Source organism: Carassius auratus, unplaced genomic scaffold, assembly GCF_003368295.1.
Source record: "Carassius auratus strain Wakin unplaced genomic scaffold, ASM336829v1 scaf_tig00217509, whole genome shotgun sequence".
Lineage (NCBI taxonomy): Eukaryota > Metazoa > Chordata > Actinopteri > Cypriniformes > Cyprinidae > Carassius > Carassius auratus.
In genome coordinates, this window is record NW_020529103.1 from 124,239 (window position 1) to 148,921 (window position 24,683).

At 38.0% G+C, this 24,683-nt stretch overlaps 1 protein-coding gene across 10 annotated transcripts in view; it reads left to right on the top strand.

The window, feature by feature from the left end:
* LOC113101096 (syntaxin-binding protein 5-like) overlaps nucleotides 1–21,151 on the top strand; it is a 138,989-nt gene extending 117,838 nt beyond the window's left edge. For 3 of the 10 annotated variants that reach the window (XM_026265569.1, XM_026265571.1, XM_026265570.1), the window contains 4 exons: nucleotides 7,880–8,062; nucleotides 18,916–19,155; nucleotides 19,255–19,618; nucleotides 20,343–21,151. In XM_026265569.1, the coding sequence (XP_026121354.1) occupies nucleotides 7,880–8,062; nucleotides 18,916–19,155; nucleotides 19,255–19,618; nucleotides 20,343–20,595 (1,040 nt within the window). In that variant the 3' untranslated portion in view covers nucleotides 20,596–21,151. Of the gene's footprint in view, nucleotides 1–1,319; nucleotides 1,425–4,814; nucleotides 4,869–7,879; nucleotides 8,063–14,517; nucleotides 14,617–18,915; nucleotides 19,156–19,254; nucleotides 19,619–20,342 lie in introns of all 10 variants that reach the window. The other 7 variants (XM_026265562.1, XM_026265565.1, XM_026265567.1 and 4 more) reach the window with 5 other exon arrangements.
* The last annotated feature ends 3,532 nt before the right edge of the window (nucleotides 21,152–24,683 follow it).

Consider the following 24,683-nt stretch of genomic DNA (forward strand, 5'->3'; position numbering starts at 1 on the left):
TCTCCAATCACTACACCTGGCCTCACTCCTCTTTCCCACGTCTCTCGGCCCCGCCCCATTCGTCACAGTGTGAAAAGGCAAAAACATCCAGTATGCGGCAGTCCTGTGGGCGAAAATGCCTTGTTGATGCTAGAGGTCAGAAGAGAATGGGCCGACTGATTCAAGCTGATAGAAGAGCAACTTTGACTGAAATAACCACTTGTTAAAACCAAAGTATACAGCAAAGCATTTGTGAAACCACAACACGCACAACCTTGAGGCGGATGGGCTACAATAGCAGAAGACCCCACCGGGTACCACTCATCTCCACTACAAATAGTAAAAAGAGGCTACAATTTGCACGAGCTCACCAAAATTGGACAGTTGAAGACTGGAAAAATGTTGCCTGGTCTGATGAGTCTCGATTTCTGTTTAGACATTCAGATGGTAGAGTCAGAATTTGGCGTAAACTGAATGAGAACATGGATCCATCATGCCTTGTTACCACTGTGCAGGCTGGTGGTGTAATGGTATAGGGGATGTTTTCTTGGCACACTTTAGGCCCCTTAGTGCCAATTGGGCCCCCTTTAAATGCCACGGCCTACCTGAGCATTGTTTCTGACCATGTCCATCCCTTTATGACCACCATGTACCCATCCTCTGATGGCTACTTCCAGCAAGATAATGCACCATGTCACAAAGCTCGAATCATTTTAAATTGGTTTCTTGAACATGACAATGAGTTCACTTTACTAAAATGGCTCACACAGTCACCAGATCTCAACCCAATAGAGCATCTTTGGGATGTGGTGGAAATCCCACAAATTTCCATCAACTGCAAGACACTATCCTTTCAATATGGGCCAACATTTCTAAAGAATGCTTTCAGCACCTTGTTGTATCAATGCCACGTAGAATTAAGGCAGTTCTGAAGGTGAAAGAGGGTCAAACAAAGTATTAGTATGGTGTTCCTAATAGTACTTTAGGTGAGTGTAAGTCATGTAACAGATTCAAAATCATGTTCACAACCAAAAGTTACTTTAATTAAAACTTATAAAGAGGCATGTAAGCATTTAAGCACCATAAGTGTTTAATTACCATCAGCTAATTAAAAATATACATATTTTAAAATAACATAAACATAATTATATATATATATATATATATATATATATTTAAATATGATTATAATATTACTATTAGATTATTTTAATAATCCATGTGTGATGTTCGCCATTTTTAGCATCCTGTTATGAATCCCAGTGACCTTTTACAAGCTGTTTGGCTGTATTCAATTGAGCCTGGGATGTGACAATGACTGTGTGATCTCTGATTTCCAGCACCCTACACCCCTTCCCTCCATAATGACCCTCGAGGCACAGGGGAACCTGTGTCCAACCTCCGATCCTGCCACTACAGTCCTGTCTTTTACCTGTTGGACAATGGTAAGAATGTGCCCAGCCCCTTAAAAACACCCACACACAGCAAGCCCGTGGCGGTGTGGGTGTTTGTTTGGGGGTTGCATGCTGCAGTAGAGGTAGCCTCACGCTCGTAGTGCCCTGTGCTACGCTCCATGCTGCTGAGGTGTAGGTGTAGGTGTGTGTGAGTATGTGTAAGTGTGCTTCACATTTGGCTATTGTAGGCATGTGTGTGATTGAGGCATGGTAATATGTATTGTGTGTGTGTGTTGATGAGAGGGGTGATATTGTGCGTATAGCCCAGACAGAGCTTTGATCATTGAGGTCTAGTAGGGTCAGATCTGTAAATAAAGTGTGTTTTAATTTTTGTCATATGTTCTTAATTTTTTTAAACAGGAAATGTTCTATTCAGTACTTGCAAACAAAAATAATAATAATAATAATAATATAAATGTATTAATAAATCTTGATGGAACAACACATTAAATGGGAAACAAAATTATACAATTAGTTTGTTTGGTTTTATTGGAAATTATACAAATATATGAGGTGCTAAGCTTTTTACCCATATTCGGGTACAAATACTTAATCAAAAGTAATAAATTTTGCATTAATATTTAAGTTAATACTTGTTCAAAACAATCACTTCAGCAAAGATTGTACCATTTTCTGTCAATGTTATTATTTCAATAAGTTAAATAATTTAAATTATGTAAAAACATACATACACTTATTGTACAAGTACAAAATATAAAAGACAAAAATTCTGATATAATAATTTAATATGACTATACGGTAGAAACAATAAATATTTTTTATGATATGATTAATACCATATTTTAAAATATGATGTTTTCGTGCTTCTTAGTAAATTATACTAATCACTAAATCTTATCTCAAAATGGAAAACTCAGCCAAATATTCCACGTCAATTATTGCACCTTTGGCCCCAACAAATGCACCTTCAGCCCCATTGTACCCTACATTTAAAATTTAGCTTGAGTATGATTAACAATAATATATATTTTTTTTTGAGACATTTACAATAGCTTAAAATTGAATTCATTGTTTAACTAATTTTACCAATTATTAGTGCTCTATTGATCTCTAGATTGATAAAGTTTAAGTTAATTAATGAAAGGCATAGCAAATAGCTACATTTTTTTTTTTACTCATAGTTGTGTAGATGCAACTAATGTAAATGAATTTAACACTAATGTGCCAGACTGCAAAGCTTTGTCTCCTAGAGCATGGCAGAGAGAATGACTACAAGCATGATAATTATATGCTAATAATGCCTTTGTTCACTTTAGAAAATGTGTTGCATGTGAATGGCCTTTAGTGTTGGCTCACTTTAAAAAAAAAATAATAATACATACTGGGTCACTACAAAGGTGACCAAATTGGTCATGCTAAGTAGTGACGTATTATTATTTTTTTTTTTTTTGGCAGACAGAAGTAAATGAATGTATTTTTTGATGAAAGACTTACAAGAGTGGAAAATACTGAGGATTTGACATTTTATTTCAGCAGCAACAACACTGTGGCTCAAAAATGCTAATGCATGCTTCTGAGAATGAAATTCCTCTGAATTCATCGTAGAGTCTGGCGTCTGCATCTTTACTCCTGAAGTATATCTGCCTCAATGAATTAGCGGAAAATGACGTGAGCTGAAAGCAAAGGAGTCGGTAATTCTTGCAAGTTGCAGTGCAGGATAGCAGAAGACATTTTTTTTTTAAGATGTTTCCAAAAACAATCCCAAATTACCATTCATCGAGTCAGGCTCACAGAGGAGTCAACGGGATTGAAGCCATGGTGCTCGAAACGTTCTAACGAGCAGCTAAACAACTCCTGAAATTGTGCCCATGAAAAAAAAAGCAAAAAACAAAACAATAATACAGGGTGGCCACTTGAGGTCTGATGTTGAAATCAGCGGATGCCAGCTGTAATGTTTGCCATTGTAGCTGTGCCACTGGATAACAGTAACAAAAGATGTCCAACATGGGTTTATTAAGACAGAGTCTATACACACAAAATGGCTTTAATGTGCTGCTCTCATATCAACGTGTACTTAGCCCACATTTCCTGTGGATCTGTCTGTCATGTTTACACACCTGCACATGTGTGCACAGACTGATTTTATCAGTGTATAGAGTAATGGGAAGCATTCGACATCTAAGGCACACTTTATTGATCCCAGAATGTTAATTACTGCAATTTTCAGGAGCAATTTCCGCTTTGTTTTATGCTCAAATCTCACCCAACTCCACATACATGGAAGAAGAGATGGAGAGAGAGGATGATAGATCTCCTCTATTGGTTTGGTTTACTAGTATGATCCAATTAGCAGGGGGCAGTTAATGCCACAAGTGCATTTATAAAAATCATCTTTCATTGAAATTGAAAATTTTACATTTTTGCAAGTAACATAAAGGACTCGTGGTAAAACGGGTGGCCCTTCTCCAGCCAAGATGAATGGGAGTGCTAATGGATAGCTTACACCAAATATTTTAGACCTCTTTGGTCAACATAGGAAAGCAAATTGCATTCAATTTTGGACCAAGTGGAAAAGCCTGTTGAAAATGACATTCTAAAATTCCCCTACTTAAATCATTTAATCGAAATGATGCTTAGGAGGAGAGTGTCATCTTGGGAAGTATTCTGCTCGATGTGTTTTAGTGTTCTGGAGTACATCATATAAATAGAGACTTTGAGAGACGTTCTTTGGGATACCATGCCTGGTTATTAAATTTCTTTGCCTGCATAGCATTGGAAACTGCTGTTGAATTAGTATTTTGGATCCACTCCTATATATTTGTTCAAATTTTCTTTTAAATTCCATTTCAGCAGTAATCTTTGCCATATTAGACATTTAATTCACTGTACACTATAACCTTTGCGGGGCGAAATGCTTGCAAAATGTTGACCTCACTTTTTTTTTTATCTGATTACACTTTAATTTGAACCTCTGTGTTTGTTTTACTAATTGTGTATGCATGCACACATGTAATTGGTTTCTGTGTGGTTTTGTGGTTTCTGATCAATACAGTACAATAGATCCAATCTCTATATTTTACATTGATTTTAACTGATTCATGCATTATTTTCCACCTATCAAAATGGAAGGAAACGGAAATGAAAAAAAAAATGGATTTCAAGTTATGCATTTCAACTTATGCTGGATGCATGTGTTTGCTTGTCTAAAAACAGACAAAATCCGTTTATCTGGTGGCAGTATGTGATCAGGCATGACTGTCGAATGAAACATTACATGTCAGTGTGCACACCTGCATGTGTTACACTGAATGATTTTCTTTCTCTTTTTCATTTTAATTTGAGCTTAAGTCTTTATTTTGCCATTTTGTTTTGTTTTCTTATCTGGATTAATTGCCCCTTTCTGTCCTATTTTTGTTTCAGTCAAGGGACCAGGCAGAAAGTTAAGTCTACCAACAGATCTTAAGACTGATCTTGGTACGGTAGGCCGAAAGCGAGCAGACCTTTTGCCTTATTCTTGCCTTCGATGCATTAACTTTCTCTGTTTCCATCCTGTTGAGAATGACATGATGAAGCATTTTACAGTTTATATTTAATGCATTTTTATTCTTTCACTTTCTTCTCATTTGAATTCATGATGTGGCGCAAAATTTACCTCCTCACATCTCTGCGTGTGGCCTTTTTATTTTTATTTTATTATGCTTCTCAATGTACATTTTGCAAGTGTTTACAAAGGTGGTTTGTTCAACATACTCATTCTTAAGTTAAGAAAGGTATCACTCTGAAACCTTGCTCTTTCGCGACTGGTTCATCCTTTACGTCTTAAAGGCATTGCTCCATTGTATGGTCATTCTATACCTCAGAACATGCTCTAACCCTATTGGACCATTCTCTAACTCTATGATAAGCCTGCTCATTTGTGATTGGACCATCTTCTACCTCTGAACGACATGCACTAATGTATTGAGATCATTCTCTGCAAGTGAGCTTGCCTCATCGTGACTTGGATCATTCTTCAGCCTTGTACGGAAATGCTCCGAATTGTCTCACTCTGTCTCTTTCGCTAAATATCTTTCCTTGTTCTCTTTTCCTTTTTCTTTCCTTTTGTCTGGCTTTTTGTTCATGCTAGGCTGTGACTAACATACCTCTCGCTGAGGGCTGAACAATTTCCTCTCCAATTTCTTGTGCCAAACTTGACCTAATGTGTAATAATGAAAGTGTTCTTTCAACAGGTCAAGCTGTGCAGCATTACAAAGGAAAATAGACCATCTGGGCCATGAATGATTACACTTGTTTCCAATCCTCGAAGGTTTCGATTTGCGCTTGGAAAAATATTAGAACTTAGAAAGCGAGTCTTGAGTCATTTTGTAATATGAAAATATCTTGTAGGTTTAGGTCATAAAAACAGAAAAAGGACCTAAAAATCAATTCTTATTAGAAAGCCAATTTATGAGTGTTGCGTGAGTGTAATGTAAGTGTGTGTGGCTCAAACAGAGAGTTAGAGTGTGTGTCTAAAGGTAGGTTCTCTGTAGTTTTGTGCTTAGATCTGTCTCCCCTTGAATGCACTGGGGCTTTTGAAATATTTTCTTCAGTTTGGATCTTTCATTGATCCTGGGCTCATTTAGAAACTCTGTCCCTGGTGCAGGCCAGGGAAAACAGATGTAAAGACATCTGCGGACTGGGCTCCGTTTTTTGGGCTTTCTCATCCTGCCTCTAAGATTATGTTCTCTGAATTTCATGAACCAAATCAGTCCTGCAGGAAAATCATCTGAAGATGCTGTATTCCTGCTCAGTTACCACATTAAATTGTATTAAGTTATTGTATTAGCATATATACTACTAGAATATTAGCCATGTATTAGTGCTAATTAAGAACATATTAATGCCTTATTCTACTTGACCTAATTCTACATCCCTAATCTTACCCAGTACCTAAACCTAACAACTACCTTACTAACTTTTAATAAGCAGCAAATTAATAATTTATTAAGAGAAATGTCATAGTTAATAGTTAACAAGTGTTACCTATTCCAAAGTGTTACCTTAAAAAAAAAAAAAAAAAAAAAAAATTGAAAGAAAAAATATTCTTTAATGGTCCATTTATTTGATAGATATAGTTTATGACAGGAATATTGTGGGGATATTGTTACAATTTAAATGGCGTTTTCAAATGTAAACAAATGTAAAATATAATTTATTCCTATGATGACAAAGCTGTATTCTCAGCAGCCATTATTCCAGTCTTCAGTGTCACGTGATACTTATATCATTATAACATGCTGATTTTAGTGCTCAAGAAACTTTTCTATGTTGAATGTAGATGGGCTGCTTAATCATGTTTTTCAAAACCATAAAATATTTTATATATAAACTACTACCGACCCCAAAATTATTATGCTATAAAAACGTGTTGTGCACACAAGAAAATATGAACTAACAAATGTAGTTTTTAAAAATGATGATTTAAGTTTCTCAAATGTACTACAGATGGTGTTCCTAATAGTGCTTTGTTTTACCATGAGTCAGTGTCAAAGTTTTGGTTGCCAAGTCTACTGTGTGATATAAAAACGAGTAGAAATCCCACTGATATGTAATGACAGCAGACAGTCATGGATTTGGATGGCTGCGTTGGCATGGAAATGACTTGATAGATATAAAATGGAGGAATGAAGGGAAATATAGAATGTCACAATAGTCAGGAGTCAGTCATAACCTAGAGGATACTTTAGAACATATAAACAGACTGCCTCCACCTGAGAGCTTCTGGCTACAGGATGTCTCTCTCAGGTAGACGGTAGTATGACTTTGCTCCAGGTGTGTTGGAGCTGTTGTTGAAAAATGGGCTGTTTTAGATGCAGGGAGTTTGAATCTGGGTCTTTTCCTGCATACTCAACCAGACCTCCCTCAACTTCCTGCATAAACAGACTGCAGATGGAAGCCTCTGTTTTTCTGTAAAATCAAGTCCTCCACCTTCGTCCTTTCAAGTCTCTGAGAAGAGAAGGGATGAGAAAGCCTCTCTGAATGCTTAATTTTTTGAACAGCTACCATTACCTTCAACTTTCCTTTCCTTTTCCATGTCCATTTTAATTTTTTTATTTTTGTTTTTCTACTTCTCTTTACATTTTCCTGTTCAATGTTTCTTTCGCCCCATTTTATTTCTTTTTCTTTTTTGCCTTTTCATTTTCATTTTTCATTTCCTTTTCTTTCCCCCCTTTCATTCTCTTTCCATTATCCCTTTCTCTTTTTCTGTTCCAATTTCTTTTCCCTTCCCTTCCCATTTTCCTTTGTCCTTTTTAAATCAGAATGATTTTTTGGCTGTTTAAAGCTGCTATTAAATGACTGCTTCCTCTTACTGTTAACGCTTCTCTGTCCTTTGCGGCTGCATTGTTTTCATCCCACTGCCCTCTTCACCTCTCTTTCTCTCTCACACATTCTTCTATTTCTAATCTCATTTTGGTTTTTTGATAATGCTATGCCCGTTGTTACAGATCATGTGAATGGACATTGCACTAGCCCGACCTCCCAGCCGTGTCCAACTGGGAGGGCCAGAGTCCCGGGGGGCACTGAAGGGCCACGCCTTGCCCGCAGGGGGCCTGGTCGACCGCCCTTCCGCAAGGCCCAGTCCGCCGCATGCATGGAGGTCTCTTTGCCTGTGTCCTCCCTCACCGAAGGTGTGTGCTTGTTCTCCAGCTCCTTTATCCCTTAATCCATTTACCTTTTTTTCCCTATCCCCCAACTGCCCATTTCCCTAATGCATGTTTAACACTCATCAAGGGATACAAGGAGGAGTGTATGGGGGTTTATTGCTATGTTTTCTGACACTGTGATTTCACTGCCTTTTCTTTGATTTTATTGTTTTGTTTTCCACCTTTTGGAGAGATTGGTGATTACTAAAGCCTTATCATGCCACACAGGAAGCATATCCCTTTTCCACTGAACCGGTGCTCGACCAGGGGATCTGTGGACCTCTTCCAGCACTGCCAGAGCCACATTTCAGAGCCGAACAATGCTATAACTGCCCACAAACAAATATGGTACATCATGGTCTTTTTTCTTGGTTTTAAAGGGAGAGTACCCTCAAAAATTTTAATTATATCATCATTTACTCAGCCTCACGTTGCTCCAAACCCATTTGACTTTCCTCTGGGGAATGAGATGACTGACACCCTAAGTCACCATTTAATTTAATTGCATCATTTTTCCATGCAGTAAAAGTCACTTTAGTGTGGCCACATACACTCAAGACGTGACAGAATTCACATATTGTGCTTGTGAGGGTTTCATACTCCTTAAAGAATCTTAAGCTGTGGGATGAGGTTGTTTCCTCTTTAAGAGATGTACTTTTGCTTTTTGGACGGAGTCCATTAAAGTAAAAAACTATAGAATACCCAAGACAGGTCACTTGTATAGATTTGAATGGGGAAAAATGCAACACTCAATATGGCCGCTCATTCGCAGGAAGCCCCGCCTTCTGAATAAAAGAGCCAATCGCTAATCAGTAAAGTCAGCTGCCGCTGCCGTTAGAAGTCCCGGTTGCTATAGAAACCGTCAGCACTCTGATATGTGATCTTAGGACTGCACATGCACACTTGGCTGATCTAGCCTGAGAAATACGCTATAATGCTATTATGAGACAGTTGTTGTTAGATTTCTTTGGTAATTTCAGATATGAAATTTAACCCTAAACTTAATGAACAGCTTTGGAAGAATTTGATGTTTCCCCATTCAAAGGGATAGGAGCTGCACTTGGATGCCCGAGAGGCGTTTCAAAGAGACTTTGATTAAAGTGGTTTAAACGGTTCACTGCTTTTCATCCAATTTTCATGCTGCTTGTGTTTGCATTAACACCTACATGTGCAGACCCTGATGCTCTTGAACATCTCCAAAGAGTTTTGTTGTTGTTGTGGTTTTACTAAATGATGGCCAATTTAGGCACTCTCGAGATACCAGAGTTTTCAGAACAGCAAGCTGCAGCATGGGTCGCCCAGACAAAGACAGTTTGCACATTGGGGTCACCACATCTAGGTATTTCTGCTTTTAAATGAACACAGACACTGTAGAAATTGAATGAAAAACCATGAACCGACTGAATCACCTTAATGCACGCCAACCAAAATGCAAGCGTAACATTCCTACAAGGGAAACAACCTTAACATGCAAGTTAAGCACAGTAGGTGAATTTTGTCACATCTTTAGGTGTGTGCTGCTACACTGGTGACTGCAGTAATTATTTCTGACATTTCCTCATGTGTTTCAGAGAAAAGATTAAGTCATATAGGTTTGGATTTACAATTAATTTCCATGTATTTATATCAAAACAGGACCAGATTGGGCTCTGGCACTGGCACCTTGTTGGTGGAAAAGGGGTAACAGAGTATCTTATGCACCAGTTACCATTATTGATTTTTTGCTGAAATTTTGGTGGAAAGTTTTTGTGATCGCATATTAGGTTTGTGTTATAAACTTTAATTAAATTTAAATCCCATTTATCCTGATTAAAGTCAATATTAGGATGAATGGGATAAACGCTGATGAAATAAGTGAGTTATTATTTTTTTTTTTAACCAGCCTTCCAAAAGTCATCAAAAGTAAAACGAAAAGAAGAAGAAACAGCACAAACCTTTCGAAGTGTGACTCACAAAAATGACTCGGCTTTTCAAGCTTTGGGGATCTTCTGTCCCTTTTATGTTTGAGACCGTATGTGTGCTTCAAACATGGAGGCTGAAGCAGACACCGCTGTGAGCCTAATTATACTTTTTGTTTTTAATGCTTTTAATTACTACCTCTACACACAGTCGTTTGACAGGTGGGTTGATGATGCGAATTAAAAAATTGATGTAGGCAGTCTCTTTCGCAGGCTAGGGTTGGAGTTTACCCAACGATTATGATTGAGGAATTATTTCCCTTCAAGCATCTTTCATAATATGAAATGAGATTGCAGCTGTTTCCTCTGGATCACTAGAAGGGAATATACCAAAATGAAATACATGGACAATCCAATCATCACTATCAACACAACACATTTCTACAAAACACATAATCAGAATATGTGTGTATGTTCAAATGTTTCTTCATATCACCTCCAGAGTGTGTGAGTGTGTGTTCAAGAGCCCTGCTTTAAAGAGGTCATAACATGAAAAGCAAATATATCTTTTTCACATCTTTCTCTGCCTGCTGCTCCTTATATCCTTGAACCTCAGGATAAAAAATATTATTATTATATTTAGGTCCATTATGTTTGTGGTATGACTCCTTTAACTGTTATCAGGGGCATGCATGCAGCAAACATGACTTCTGTATGTTTTTATCTCATGTCAATTCTTTGTCCTTGTCACTCATATATGTCCCCAAAAGCATGTCTTGGTCATATTAGTGTGATCTGTACAGCGGTAACGCATCACTTAGATCCTATCCTTGCTTCGGCACCGACTTCCTGTCATTCACTAATCCAATCGCAGCGATAGGCAGTGTCTCCTCCTGTGCCTTCATCTGTGTCCATAATCCTGTTTACGTGAAGGACGCCAACCAGGACAACCAGCCCAAGTCGAACGGCAACATAGAAACAGTGTCACACAGTTCATAAGCTTTTCACAGTGACTGGATGGTTCCCAGAATGACGTGCTGTGCACTGATATTGCCTCAAACTAATAATCTCTATTTGATTTCACAAAATTGTGATTTCTCACAAACTACTATAACATCTTCCCGTCACCCCTTTTTCTTTCTTTTTTATTTCCAGCTGGGCAGTTTTGAAAGTGCAGTATTCATCTCTGAAGCTCTTCTGCACAGACTAGGCTTGAAATTTTTTTAAATGTAATAATCCTGCGATATTCAAATTAATCCACGTTTGTCTAGATATAGACAGACAGACCCATTTTTTTCTACACACTTGGAAAAGTGTTATTGTCCGTTAGAAGACTGCCTACTGCTTCTTTGGTCTCAACGCGTGGCGTGCGTCCCTATCGCTACAGTAACAGGCATGTGGTGCCGCAGTGGGGTCGCTGGGATAATTAAAGGTCAATTAGCAGCGAGAAGAGCCAGGCCCTTGCTAATGAGACACTCTACAGGAACAGAGAGCTGCGGGAAGTTGGGATACGTAGTCTCATATAGACAGCATTAAGGATGGAAAGACACACGTACATACTTGATGTTAGCAAAATAAGGACAGTTACAGAAATGTGTTACAAGTCAATGAATAAGTGGTAGTGGATCATCCCATTGTCTCATTGACATCTCATTATCCCATTAAAATCTACTGAGTCACATCCCATTTACCAAAAAGAATCATTTGCTGATTCATTTAGAGCATTTTCTGCAGGTTGCATCATAATGGAAGTATGTGGCAATATGTAGGTATCTTTTTGTGAGTCAATCATTCAATCACACACTCGATTATTTGTTTAATTTAACAATAATCAATTTAATCATATATTAAATTTACATGGTTAAAAACAAGGTTGTGAGAGATAGATTACAGTGTTTACAATGGCATGTGCTGTATAAAGGTCCTAGATTAAATGACATTTTCATAACAGTTTAATAATTTTCAAAAGGTTTTTGTCTACTTGAAGACTTTTAGAAAGACGTGTTGTCAGCTGAACAATTGGTAAAATATAAACAGCACATTTATATTATATTTCTATTCGTCTGACCACAGAACAGTTTTCTGTTCTCATGCGCTTCTGGATCATTTTTAGATCTGGCTTCTTTTTTGACCAATAGAGTTTTAGTCGGCAATGGTGAATGGCACGGTGTATTGTGTCCACAGCAATGTTTTCTGGCTGTATTCCTGAGACCATGTTGTGATTTCCATTACAGTAGCATTCCTGTATGTGATGCAGTGCCGTCTAAAGGCCAAAGATTACGGGCATCCAGTATGGTTTTCTGGCCTTGACCCTTATGCACAGAGATTGTTCCAGATTCTCTGAATCTTTGGATGATATTATGCACTGTAGATGATGATAACTTCAAACTCTTTGCAATTATTTTGCTGCAGCATTGGAGGAATTGGTGATCCTCTGCCCATCTTGACTTCTGAGAGACACTGCCAGTCTGAGAGGCTCTTTTTTTACCCATTTGTGTTGCCAATTGACCTAATAAGTTGCAAATTGGTCCTCCAGCTGTTCCTTATATGTACATTTAACTTTTCCAGCCTCTTATTGCTACCTGTCCCAACTTTTTTTGGAATGTGTAGCTCTCATGAAATCCAAAATGAGCTAATATTTGGCATGACATTTCAAAATGTCTCACTTTTAACTTTTTCTATATTCTATTGTGAATAAAATGTAAGTTTATGAGATTTGTAAATTATTCTATTCCTTTTTTATATGGCGCTGACTAAGGTCTATAAGACTAAGCAACATGCATGTGTATACACAAACTATAAACATAGAGGATCAGAAAAGTGAATCACTGAGGAACCCACAACAGACAGAAAAAAAAAACAGACAGAAAAAAAAATTCCACAGAATCGTTTGCCTGTCCCACAGAGAGAGGCCGTTGTTGCTTTTGCTAATAACAGGTGTGTCATTTGGCTCCCCTGCAGTGATTGACAAGTCAGTGACCTCAGCAAAAGAGTCCCAGAGAGAGTGAGAACGAGTGAGCAGATCATTTCTCTCAGCCATCTATGTCATGAAATATTCACACTAACAGGCTTACAGGATGGATACGACTAATTATGTTCACAGTTCCCGGAGATACAGGTGCCGTCGGTAGAAAAGGTCAATTTGCGTGTCTTTTCACAAACCTATATGTAATTTTATGTGTGACCATTTTGCTCTGTGTGAGAGTGGATTTGTGGATTTGTTTTCGGTTTGCTTTGTGTTATACTGCTTGGGAAATGAATGCTGGAAGACATCAGAGTCCCATCTTAGTCTGTGTTAATGAGATAGTTCGCCCAAAAATGAAAATTCTGTCATTTACTCAGCTTCATGTCGTTCTAAACCCATTAGACTTTATATGTTATGTGGAACATAAAAAAAAAAAAAAAAGAAAAAAAAGTCTTAATGCTTTTTGTGAAAGCACACAGTGACTGGAAATTTCCAAAAAAACAAAAAAACACACACACACACACGCACACACACAAAAAGTAAAAAAAAATTCCATACCATACAATTATTCATACACCTCATAATTTATGCTAAAGTGATTGGTCTTCCATGAGCTATTCATTCATTTTGAAATAATTTTTTCATGGTAAACCAAAAGAATCTAATGATTTGTTCACCTCTCGAGTCTTCTGGTCTTATAGACATTATTTCTTTTGTGACATGAAAGCCACAGGTTATTTAACAGAAATGATTACATTGGTGACGGTGATGTACAACTCAGACAAGAAGACACAACTGAGAAGTAATTTAATCATTTATAATTTCTCATAATATATCTTTGGCTGGTATTGTCATGATTTTCTCATTTGGAATATGGTGAAAGATGACGAAAGTAGAAGTTTTGGCTACTGGAAATTTAACATTTGAATTATTTTTTTAATAACTCTGTTCATATGAATGAAATGACTTGAATAAAGATTTGTTCATTTTGCTGAACAAGATTCAAAGTTCCTAAAATTATCTGATCTTCCCATTACTAATACACTATTTAATATGTTTTTGAACATTTTGAAGCAAGTATTATAGGTTTGGACCGACATGAGTGTGAGTAAATGATGACAGAAATTCCATTTTTGAGTGAAATGTCCCATTAATTATTGTGATCACACACACATATTGCAGCCCAGAAAGTATTTCATTCTGTCCACGGTTTTGATTTTGATTTTATTATTATTTATTTATATATATATTGGCTATCTACTCTAGTGAAGTGTTGTGGGCAGCTATTTGAAAAAATATCGATCTGTCAGGACCTTTTTTTCTTTCATTCTTTCTTTCTTTTTCCTTGCACATTGGTTTATCTGTTTTCTCTTTCTCTCTTTCTCTGTCACTCTGTATGCTGGAATGTTCTGGTCATGTCTTTTTGGTGTTTTGGTATACGTTTGACACTTGTGACTATGTATGTGTAATTTTGTATGTGTAATGTCGTGGTCATGTGTGGTTGTATTTACGTGTGTGACTGTGGCCGTTGGGGTGTTGTGTGTGTGTGTGTGTGTGTGTGCACGTTCGATGGATAGGTTATCCATCCCGACGAGCCATGCTGCAGCAGTTACATGGAGTCAGTATGTACTCTCATGATGAACATCACATCACCACCTACTCCTGGAGTGAGAGAGGTAAGGAGGGGCTTTTTGAGGGTCACAAGGACCACTCACCCTGTAGTGTCACGTCTCGCTCTGTCCCGTCCTGTGGCTCATATTTGCTTGGTCAGAACCCCTCTCTCGTCACGTTGAATGATGTTCAGAATCTCACCATGCTCTTCAGCTTCAGGTTTGGACCCGTAGTTGCTAGCAGCTGAACATTACAATAATGTCTGCTTTGTGTTTCACACCAGCCTCAGTGGATCTGCAGTGTTGTTAGTTTGTAGTCGTCTGTCCATCCCACGCACTGTGACATCTCCGAGACACAGATTAAATCTAGTCCTGGACTACATGTGACAAAAGTTATCCGTCCAAGGCCAGGCTTAACCTGTTTCAGGAAAACACTTTCTGTATGTCAATGTCTAAGGGAAGTTTGATGATTCTGTCAGTATTATCAATCATTAATGTAGAGGTGAATGTTGTGAGATCATTCTTAAAACAAATGTAATTCTTAGATGGTAAGGATTCAAACTGGGTGTTAGTGTACACAGAACTTAGTAAGGTGCTATCATGACCATACCCATGATTTTATGTGTTTCATGGACACGTTCACTTTCACCAGGAAAAGAAAGAGGACATTCAGTGTACCATTGGAGAGTTGTTCTCAAGAAACAGTGCTGTTATTATTTCAATTCCAAAACACTACAGATTATAAATTTCATAAATATCAAGGTTGCATTTATTTGATCAAAAACACAATATCTGTAATACTGTGTGAAATTAAACCATTTCCATTTATTTGTAATAGACCTTGCACACTTGATCTATTTAAATATCTTTAATGAATAAAAGTATACATTTCTTAAACTTACTAAGCCAATTTGAACATTTTCAGAGGTGCAGTGTATAAGGAGCACACGAAGAAGATGAACATAAAAAGTTTTTAATCCACACAGAAGGAACACAACTCAACTTTAACACTGGATGAGGGAACACAGGACAGACTAGAACTAAATACACAGGCAAACGAGGATAACTAACAAGACACAGGTGAACTAAATGACACAATCAAACATGAAGGAAAACTAGGTGATACAGAGCGTATGGGGGAAGAACACACAAGTCCAATGAGCTGTGAGAGTTCACCCCCCTCGCAGAAGGCGTGACCTCGAACCTAGAAGAGCAGCAGCAAAGGGAAGGACTGAGGGGGACCTAGGAGGAGGAAAAAGGGGTGGATATTGAATGGTGACAGGAAATAGCAAAGGGCTGGAAGGTAGGCAGACAATACTGGAGGAGGTTCCTGCTGAGAACGGACACCCAGATGGAAGACGATGGAGGGAGGAAACAGGAAGAACCAGGGTGGATCTGATAAAGGCAGTAGGAGCCAGACAGGACCCATGCCACAGCCATGATGCCCCATGGTGGAGCCAGCGGAGGAAAGAGCCATGGTAGAGGAAAGGGCTGATGGCTCCATGGGGGTGACTGATGGCGACAGAGCAGGTGGTGGTGAAGCCCGAGGCAGAGATGGAGAGCCGAAGAGCCAGGGTTATGGGGAGGATCCGGAAGGTTGTGGTAGAGCCGTAGTGGCAGAGGACCAAGGTGGAGCTGGAGGGAAGGTGGAGCCTGACAGAGCCAGAAGGACGGAGGAACGAGGTACAGCCAGAGGAATGGAGTCCCAAGGCGGTGGATGGTCGACAACAGGCAGAACCGAAGGGACGAGAGAGCCCGGCAGAGCTGGTGGATAGACGGGCCACAGTAGAGAGGAGGGAGTTAGGAGCTATAGTGGAGCCGATGGGTCAAAGTGCTGAGGCAGAGTGCTGGACTCAGAGGCTGCAATCAGAGACAAGGGTTCCCCTCAGCCACGATGCTGATGGAGACTGGCAGACCCTCTGTGATCCCACCACACAGATGGTGGGCTAAGGGTGAGCAGAAGGGCTGCCAGAAGACAGCAGTGACAATTGTGAGGACTGGTGTCATTGTCCCACAGGCCGATACTTCAGGGCAGACAGATAATTCAGGGCAGTCAGATAGATCAGATGAAGGCAGGAGAAGAGGGGGCATGTTTGCATATATATCCAAATCATAGTCCACTGAGCTTGGCTCACCCTCAGCCATTGTGCAGTATGTAGAGCTTCCCTCCGCACTCTTGCTGTCCATAGCAATCTCCCCCGTGGCAAGATCTGTAGCTGGCTCTCACAGCTGATCTGACGTCACAGGCACTGGCTTTGGGGCGATTCTCAGCTCTGTTACTCCATTATGCAATGGCTCATTGGTCACGGAGGGCTCAGGCTTTCCAACAAAGGTGCGCTCTGGCTTTTGCTTCACGCAGCAGGATGATGGTGGGCTGGGCTCTGGGTCCTATTGCATTCCGGATCGGGGGAAAGATGCTCTTCAGACATCAAAACATGGCCTCCCTCCAGTTTAGTCTGGTGGTGTCTGGGAAGTCGATGGGGCGATGGTAATGTATCATTGCCCCAATCCAGAACAGGAATTTCAGCATCTCATCGTCAAATGATGACATGACTGCAAGACGAGTAAATCCCAGCGACGTTACGCCGCTCATTCCAGTGTTCTGTCAGGGGTGTGATGTATAATGAGCTCAGGAAGAAGATGAACGTAAACAGTCTTTAATTAATCCACACAGACGGTATCCACAGAAGACAGGCAAGGTAACACACGCACAACTCAACTTTAACACTAAACGAAGGAAGACAGGACAGACTAGAACTAAATACACAGGCAAACGAGGATAATTAACAAGACACCGTTGAAATGAATGGCACAATCAAACATGAGGGTAAACTAGGTCACACAGAGCATATGAACTAAAATCCAATGGGGTGTGACAAAAATATTACATTATTTCAAACCATTCATATTTTCTTACAATTTGAATTTCTTACAGTTTGAAAAAACGTTGCTGATCATTCAAAATATTTTGAGGCTAAATGTGGAAAACATTTGATGCAATTATTATTAATAATGTTCTCAGATAGCGCATAATTTATAGTCAGTTTTCCTGTGTTTTGTGTGAAAATGAATCACTATAATTATATATATATATATATATATATATATATATATATATATATATATATATATATATATATATATATATATATTATTTATTTAGATATAATGCTATTGGGTGGAATACCATGTTGTTAATTTACTCATATATTTGAATATCATGGGAACACATGTGGCACACAACACTGTTTCCTGAGAATGATACATAAGCAGATCTTTAGTATTAAAGTAATTCTATATTATAGAGGTCATTATGATACATGATAAATGGCATATTATCAAATATTCTAACTTTAGAAACCCACAGCGTTCTTGATATACCTACAACAATTTAGCATTCTCTCCACAACTGACTTTCCTTTCATCACTACACACACAAACCCATGTTCTGACATTATGACAAATGTCTGTCAGTGTTTCTTATAATGGGTTTATGTTATGAGAATGCAGTACACTTTTGTTCTGCAGGATATACTGGATTCTCAATGGAAAACACTACTCAAATTCTAATATAGAATTTTTGATTGTAATGCATGTGACATAGTACATCGATACTGAATGTCAGCTGAGACATGACAATTACAACAACCAATCATATATTATCAAAATACATATTGTATTGCAACAAAAATCTATTTAAGTCTAAGCGGGTTGAGAAAAAGAGAGTAAAATAATCGAAAGAAGCACAAATCAGGGAAATCCAGCAACTTATTTATGCCTGGCTATATGAATATACAGTGAATGTGAACCTGGAAGCATTTCAAGGTCAAAAGGACAGTAAAGTTGGTGAATGGGTTTGAAATTGTGAGAGTGTGTTCTGTGTGTCCTCTGTGCATGTGTATGAAATCTGTGACATATTTGATCATGTGAACAGGGGAATTTTAAGATGTGCACTCGCTATGTATGTATGTACCACCCTGTCCTGTATGTACATTATTTAATGTTTTTTTTTTTCTTCAATTTTTGATGACTTACTGGAAAGCACATTGGTCGATGGAAATTTTAATTAATTGTGATATATAAATAAATTATCATTGTCATATGTACAACTTTATTACTTTGGATACTGGTTGATGTGGTTTACATATAATTGTGAACGCACATATGGAGTGACTCCACTTTCAATTGTTCCACTTTTTAACAGCAAAAAGATTCTTCTACCATCTTTTTCTGTTATCTTTTCACTCTCTGCTATTTTTATTTTATTTTACTGCTCATCCTTCTGCCCTCTATCTTCCATCTTTCTTGATATTTCTCTTCTCCCCCACCCTCTCTTTCTCTCTCCCCTTCTCCATTGTTTCTCAGAGAGTCGAGAAAACTCATTCAGCCGGTCACGGAGCTCTAGCGTTTCCAGCATAGACAGAGAGACTAAAGAGGCTGTAACCACCCTGCAGTTTGCAGAGTCGTACGGACGTAAGTCAGACACCCTGCCTACACCATGCTTGTGGGTGGGTACGAGTCTGGGCCTGGTGCTCATCATCCCAATGTCCATTCCTACGGATGAGCAGGAACGGCAGGAAGACCCCGTTACTGTGGCCCCCACTGGTATATCTTGATTACTTCCTTTTCTAATTTGTAAATGCCCCTGGATGCAATGTTCCTATTCTCATGTTTTTTTGTTCTCTCTCTGGTTTGTCCTCTCAGGCACAGTGTTAATGCTGAAGAGCTCTGTTCTGCGGTTTGCTTTTCTGGACTGTGGAGGTGCTCTTATCAACAGTCCCTACGAGGTGTGGCGAGACCAACATGTCCCTGATGTCCCAGATCGACCCCGCAAGCGGAAACTGGTCAACTTCTCACCCTCGTCTTCTCAAGAGGCCAGTGGAGATGGTCACTTAGCTGTAGTGTGTTCAGAGAGGCAGGCCAAGGTCTTCTTCATGCCCTCCCAGGCCTGTCTATATGTGCATAACATCACTGAGTCATCCTTCGTGCTGCGGGCTGACGTGGTGTCAGTTTGTAACAGCGTTTGTTTGGCCTGCTTCTGCGCCAATGGACACATAATGACTTTGAGGTTTGCATTGACTTTTTTTTTTTTGTTGATTTCACAAACTGAGGGACAGGTGAAAATGCCTGTATACAATGTATATACAAAAAGTAAATTAATGTATCACTGTATTAATAATATTATTATTATTATATCCAAGTTTTTATCCCAGTTAAGAGCATGTAAAACCAGTAAACCCTGGAAATGAGTCCATTTTTAAAATCTGTACAGCAAAAGTGCAGACTGTTCTAATTCATTCACACTTTTCAGTACAGAATAATATAAGTACATGCATAAGCAAGACATGTGAGCTTTTAAACCCCCCAGAACATCTTAGACTTAGACATTTTAAATGCATTACTGTAAACACGTTTACATGATTGGGTAAACTGAGGTGTCTGTGGCAATCGACTGAATCTGACAGGTTCTGTCAATAGAGATTAACTTATATTTAGCCTGGAACATTCCTTTAATACCAGCTCAGAACCTTTTTGGTATCGATTTTAGCGTAATCCAGATTACAGAAACCAGTTCAATCTTTCAATAAACTCTAAACCTCTAGTCAGAAGAGCTGAGCTATGCTTTTGTTGGCTTTGTTCTAAATCCTGCCTTCAGTGTGGTACAATATTTTAGGCGTGAATTTCTTCATTCTTCGCTATAAATTTGAGTGTTTACACTGTCATTTGTGATACAAAGGATATTGGAATGCAGTTGCTAAGCCTGTTATTTTATATTTGTGCATGTTTTACAGCCTTCCCAGTTTACGGCCTCTGCTAGATGTCAACTACCTGCCGCTAACAGACATGCGCATTGCTAGAACATTCTGCTTCACCAACGGAGGGCAGGCACTGTATCTGTGCTCCCCCACAGAGATGCAGAGAATCACTTACAGCCAGGAGATGTGTGACAACCTACAGGTGGCTGTGCCTCTGTGTGTGTGTGTGTGTGTGTGTGTGTGTGTGTGTGTGTGTGTGTGTGTGCGTGCATGCGTGTGCACATGCTGATGGTGGTTATTGAAGTGAAATGTCATGCTTGTCATGGATGCTTTGAGCTCTGCTGAGCTGAGCCCTACTGCATTTCAGCTGTAATTTCTGCCACACAGGTTGTCATTCTGTCCTTTCCCTCCCTCTGTCGTTCCCTGTCTGTCTGGTTAGGATGGGAATAGCATAACGCCATACTATTCATTCTATTTTTGCAGTATGTACCATGTGCACAGTATGTTATTTTATTTTATTTTTTTTTTTATGCACCCGAACTGAAACGTGTCATTGTTCAAGAGTTTTGGGGTTGGTAGGATTTTTTATTTTTTAGATTTTATTTTATTTTATTTATTTATTTTTCAGTGTTTTGAAAGAAGCGTCTTGTGCTCACCTCGGCTGCATTTATTCCATTAGAAATACAGTATAATATGTAATATTGTGATATATTATTACATTTTAATATACCTGTTTACTATTTTAATGTAATTTATTTCTGTGATGGCAAAGCAGACTTTTCAGCAGGCATTACTCTTCAGTCTCTTTAGTCTAGACTTCAATGTCATGTGATCTTACTATGTTAATCTTTATTTAAATCATTCTAATATGTGCTCAGAAATATCTCTAATTTAATATAATTTAATAATCTTTAATTTAACATTTAAACGATTGCACAGTCCCGAAATTTAGCTTATGCATCTCTAAATGTAATGTTTCTGATTTGATCATTTATTTTAGTCTGACAAATTCCTACCATGTTATTGTATTAAAATAATCCAAGGTGAATTAAAAAGAAAGAAAAAATGAATCCCAAAGGTGACTGAAGGCTACTTGCTCTCTTCCACCACAGCATTGTGACATAGGCACTGTTTGATTCATAATTGCGTAGTGCATTTTTGCTTAACATACTATATTTTTGAGTAGGGCATATTTAATGCATACTGTACATGTTGAAGCATACCAGCATTTCATTTCAAACATAGCCTCTTTCTTCAGGGCCGGCCCGCGGCATAGGCGGTATAGGCAAATGCTAAGGGCGCCATTCATCCATAGGGGCGCCAGAATGAGTGAACGAGTGAATTTTTTTTGTTTTACATATTTTATATATATATATATATATATATATATATATATATATATATATATATATATATATATATATATATATATATATATATATATATATATATATATATAATAGGCTACTATTTAAAAACCATTAATTCGAAAAACTACCAAATAAAGCAAAAAAAAAAAATACAAAAAAAAAATAAGGGTCCGGCTCTTCAATCTTCCCCCGCCCATCGAGTGCTTGAAGTGCTTCAGAAACAGAGCGCGCGCACGATCAGTTGTTGGTAATTTGTTGTGTAGTGTGCCCGACGCCGCATCCAATGTAGACAGCACTGCTTTTGTTAACACACAGCTCGTAGAAACGGGCCTGGCAGCTCGCGCCAGTTCTAGACACGGTGAAAGTTTCCTGATTGTGACGGAAGGCCGAATTTACATGACACATTATAAATGAGCATAGTCTACGATAGATACAGTGCCAAAAAGAAGAGAAGAGGATAAAGACAGAGGTAAAGAGATGATGATTGAAGAGCACTGCTCATCATCAGGGCGGTCCTCTCCTCTCAGTACAGGCCAAAAGTTTGGAAACATTATTATTTTTAATGTTTTTGAAAGAAGTTTCTTCTGCTCATCAAGCCTGCATTTATTTGATCAAAAATACAGAAAAAATTTAATATTGTGATATATTATTACAATTTAAAATAATTTGTTTTCAATTTATTATACTTTAAATTATCATTTATTTCTGTGATGCAAAGCTGAATTTTCAGCATCATAACTCCATTCTTCAGTGTCACGTGTAACATCCAGTCTATCACATGATCCTTTAGAAATCATTCTAATATGATGATTTATTATGAGTGTTGGAAACAGTTCTGCTGTAATGTGTGTGTGTGTGTGTGTGTGTGTGTGTGTGTGTGTGTGTGTACTTGTCTACCTATCCAACAGGGGACCATGGTGTCGTTACACACTCACCAACAGGGGACCTCAGAGCTAAGAGGGGACATTTTTCAGGTCCCCTGTTAGACATGCCTTAAATCATGCTAAAATCAACTGAAAAAGCCCCTGGTGAAGTTTTTTTAATTTTGACCAAGTGGGGACCTGGACGTGTGTGTGTGTTTAAACTCATTCTCAGCAGCGCCCCTGTAGGCCGGGGCAGGAACTGTAAGGGCAAATTCACACACGTCGTTCACACTCCTCTATTGTCTGAATGCCTGCTGTTCCAGAGAGACTCTGAGAGGAGATTGAACACAAATCAGTCTTTTAAACTCCTAAACTCTTCTAAACTCTTAAAACATTCATATTCTCAAACATCCAGGAGGACCACATTACAGTGAGGCAAAATAGTGTCTGAATTACTAGCATTATTATTTCACTCTAATGCTAAAAAAGGTTTATTTATATATTTTTTACCCCAAAATTTTTTAACAGTGTATGTTGAATGTCAAGAACTGGTATTTTATTGTTATCATCAACATTGCCATTGCATGCACAGATATTGAGAATGTGAAATATTGTTAAATGTAAGGTCAGCCAATCAGGCGTCACACTTCACCATCTAACAGGGGACCAGTGTGCTTTTTTTTTAATGCAACTATCAATATATAATTTTGAAAAACTGACATATTATAACCAAAAATTCCTCATAAAGTAGACTACCAGTAAATTTGATAAAAATTATTCTGCCAATAGACCTGACCCTTTTTTTGTTTAAGTGCTATCTGATATTATCAAGATGAATTTGTTCTGACAGGTTAACTCTGAGTTCTTGTCATCTTTTATTACCATTATCTAAACTATAGCAAATAAACTGTGATAGCGTTTGAAATGTTCAAGGTGTCTGAACAAATGTAGTTTTTACTGTATACATACACAATATACGTATATGTACTTATAATACTGACACATTGAGAAGTGTCATTATAGTTAGTTTGTTAGTACTTAGTTTCTTTATTTTTCAAATAATAATAATAGTAATAAAAATAGTAATATAATTAGAGTCAGCCAGCTGTCAACAGTTCAAGGGCAGAGGTAATGCCTCTTATAATTAACTATATATATATATATATTACATTTTCTTGGCTTAACCCCAATACACTTCTCAACGTATGAATGCAATCAAAACCCAATCAAATGAGGATTCGTTGTAGAGTGTCTGTCAAAATTAATGTCTTGTAATGTATAATGTACGCTCAGCACCGTTGAGTGTTCCCGCGATCATTAAATCGAAACATGTACGCGTATTTAAAAGCAATTTTTATACCCCGCATTTTGAGAGTGACTCCCTGATGCTCGCAAGTTAGGCTTCATAACATATCTAGACTGTTATTAGTATGTAGGCTATAACAGGTTTTGTATTTGTCTATAGATCTGTTATCTTTCTCTATTTGAACTTTGAATATATAGAAAGCACTTATTGTTTCTACTTAATACGACTATTATGTTATTTGTTTTGTGTTTATTTGTATGTTCAGTTTGTGAAAAGGATTTCACTTTCAGTCGGTCACTCTCAACATCACATCAGTGATGACTGACAGATTGGGATCCCAATTCTAGAAGCTCATAATTCATGTACGGTTCCAATGTCTAAAGAGACTCACATAAAATCATGCAGGAGAGAATCCAGGCAGTTGAACAAAACCTTTTACACAGCTTGAGTGTTGTTGTTTTTACTGCATATGATAATTCATACTCAGAAAGTAGAACTGAAATTATATTGATTACAAGATGATTTTTCCAGTCAAATATTTTTAGACCAGTAGTTGGTCATTAAGATTCCCTTTTTTTTTATCTGTAAAAATCTTGTTTTGTGGCTTGACTTAAGTGTTGGCATTAATGCTAATCAAACAATAAAAGGCGAGAAGAAAAATAATTACATTTCTCAAGTAAAGCATTATTAGTTTGTTTAATTTACATCAACAAAACAAATTTATGGGTTAAAAAGAGCAGAAAGAGCTTTTTAAGGTAAGAATTGCATGTCAATACTTCTGTCAGTAAAGAGTGCATGTGTTAGATAAAATGAGTTTGGTCCCCAGTTAGATGGTGAT